The 2,645-nt window shown below is 31.4% G+C and overlaps 1 protein-coding gene across 1 annotated transcript; it reads left to right on the forward strand.

The window, feature by feature from the left end:
* Positions 1–332: 332 nt before the first annotated feature.
* On the forward strand, positions 333–2,317 carry LOC123010174 (G-protein coupled receptor dmsr-1-like). The gene is made up of 2 exons (XM_044406874.1): positions 333–868; positions 1,590–2,317. Exons 1-2 carry the CDS (start codon positions 333–335, stop codon positions 2,254–2,256), a joined length of 1,203 nt encoding a protein of 400 aa, XP_044262809.1. The 3' UTR covers positions 2,257–2,317.
* Positions 2,318–2,645: the final 328 nt, after the last annotated feature.

The following is a 2,645-nucleotide window of genomic DNA, read 5'->3' on the forward strand; positions in this document are numbered from 1 at the left end:
AAAAAAAATAAAAAAAATATAAAACAAAATATTGCAAGTTTTAACAACAGTGTATTATTGACAGTTCGGTTCAATAAAGTTTCTAAATTCATTTTTTTATTTAAAAATGTTTATAAATTATGATAATATCTAATGTAAATAAAACTTGTACGAAATATTTCATTAAAGGGTTATTAAAAGTTATAATGAGATGTGAACTGCAGGGAACGGAAGGAATGTAAAATTAGATATTGAAAATGACATCGAACTTTATTTGCAAAAGAAAAACAATTTGCAAAAGCAACAAATTTCATTTTATCACATTGCATTTTTTTTCAGTAAATGCATCATCAATGGATCAAATAGCCCAAACCAACTCCAAAATAGAGTTCCTAGTCGCTTCTATAAATATCTTGCTCTGCAATGAAACTCTCAACTTAACTGAATCTCAAAAAGAGAGCTTTCGAAAAGCAAGGTTTCTGGTAAAATGCAACGAATCAGATACCTTCGACCGACATTACAGTGGGGACTGTGGGGGCAGACACCTTGCTGAATATTATGCACATGAAATTCATCCCTTCCTCGCAATTGTCGTGTGTTTTATTGGTATTTTGACCAATTTGACGAACATAATTGTGCTAACAAGAAAGGAAATGTCCTGTACTCCTATAAATCGGATTTTAGCCGCATTATCAGTGACTGAAATCTTCCAGATGGTTGAATACATTCCCTACGTATGTTATCACTACTTGGTGTTGCTCAAAAAACATGATTTTCCGTTCTATGGAGCTATTTATATGGTGTTTCATATTCATCTCACTCAAATTCTGCACACCACAACTGTTTGTCTCACATTGTTACTGGCCATTTGGAGATATCTAATGTTGAGGTAAGTCTTTTAATAATTATTTGTAACAAAGAGTTGGAGAAGAAACTTAAAGTTTAACCCTACGTGGTTGTAATAAAAATTTTCAGTAGGTATTGTTACGCAGTGTGAATATAAAGCTTTCAACGAATTAAAAGCCTTATTTATGCTAAAAAACACCATTTATTGACAAGACAAAATTTTTATTAAATGTACACGACATTTTTAATGAATATTTACCACAATTTTGTGATTAAAAACTGTTGAAAATATTGGAATTTTTTTAATTAGGTATACATAGTGTATTGTGAACTGAATGTTTATTTTTTATTTTTGCTGAATGTTTTTTTTTAATTTGACGAGAAAGCTATCAATGAAAGTTTACGACGCCAAATTAAAAAAAAACACCCGTTATTTTAGAACTTATTTAATAGTGGATAAAATAGTCTTTGAAGTATGCACTTGTGTAATGTTGGTTGCATAATTTTAAAATACAATTAGGGAAATTTTGCTGTTTCAAAGAAAGTTGTTTTTTACACATATGGACGATAGCCGTAGTACAAAAAAAATTTCGTACCTTGTTATACAAGCACTGATCAATTTTTTCTAGTTTTTGAAATAAGTTCTTTGAAGAACATTACACAAAAACCAAAATATGTACTACTCAAAACACCGTATTTTCTGTTTTTTTTTTAGCTAAGAGATTGTTAAATTGTTGCTCTAATTGTATTTTGTATTTTTTCAGATATCCTGATAAGAAACGTATTCTCTGTTCCCAATTTCGATGTACACTTGGTATAACCGCATGTTGCGTACTTCCTTTCGTGCTGTGTATCCCGAACTTCATCATAACCACCATAACAGAGCAAGAGATCGTCGAAAATGGAATTGAGTACATCCTGTATCACACCGACTTGAGTGAAACATTTAAAAGCGACAAAACGCTGCTACGAATTATTTTTCTAATCTATGCTGTTTTTTTAAAACTACTCCCGTGTTGCATACTCACTGCAATCAATTGCTGGCTTGTCAATACTTTGTTTAAGGCAAAAGAAGGGAAACTAGCTTTGCGTAATTACGACTGTTTTGAACTTAAGGAAAACGACGCAAATCAAAAAATTTTAAAGAGTGAAAAACGAACGCATCGTACCACGAAAATGCTAATTGTGGTGTTGTTTTTGTTCTTAATTACGGAAATTCCACAAGGAATTTTTGCATTATTGATTGGATTTAAAGGGAAAGAAGTGTTTTTGGAATGTTATCAGAGTTATGGCGCCCTAATGGATATGCTTGCGTTAGTTGACGGGGCTGTTAGTTTTTTCTTGTATTGTAGGATGAGCACAATGTTTTGTATCACCTTCTCACAATTGTTTAAGCGTACTAAACTTAGTTTGCTCGCAAGGATTTGTTAAAATTTAAAATTGATATTTGTAAGATGTTGTGTATATTGTGAATAAAAGTAAGTCTACAGTATTTCAATATCATTTTTTTTAATTAAGATAATACCGTGCGATCAAAAAAAAAATAGAGTAGGCGGTGATTAAAGTCCTTCAGATGGCAATCCTGATTTTTGACATGAAATGTCAGCTGAAACTTTGACTAGTTTGCGTTTTATTATTTTTTTTTTTGAGTGAAATAATGTTCACTTTAGAACAGAAATTTTTTATTGCTGTACAAGACAAAAACGGTAAATGGTCATTTTGCAACTGTAGAATTTATCGACGTCAACTCTGATTTTTTTTTCTGATCGCACGGTACAATTGCATTTGTGGTGGAGGCACCCGGCAATCACAAAATAATA

This window comes from Tribolium madens, unplaced genomic scaffold (assembly GCF_015345945.1).
Source record: "Tribolium madens isolate multiple individuals breed KSU strain unplaced genomic scaffold, Tmad_KSU_1.1 Scaffold_7;HRSCAF=85;Tcas5.2_LG10, whole genome shotgun sequence".
Lineage (NCBI taxonomy): Eukaryota > Metazoa > Arthropoda > Insecta > Coleoptera > Tenebrionidae > Tribolium > Tribolium madens.

Bases quoted from the DNA above. Each gene is read 5' to 3' on its own strand.
- LOC123010174 (XM_044406874.1), top strand. From the start codon at position 333: ATGGATCAAATAGCCCAAACCAACTCCAAAATAGAGTTCCTAGTCGCT. The intron at 869-1,589 runs GTAAGTCTTTTA...GTATTTTTTCAG, and splicing joins TGGAGATATCTAATGTTGAG to ATATCCTGATAAGAAACGTA.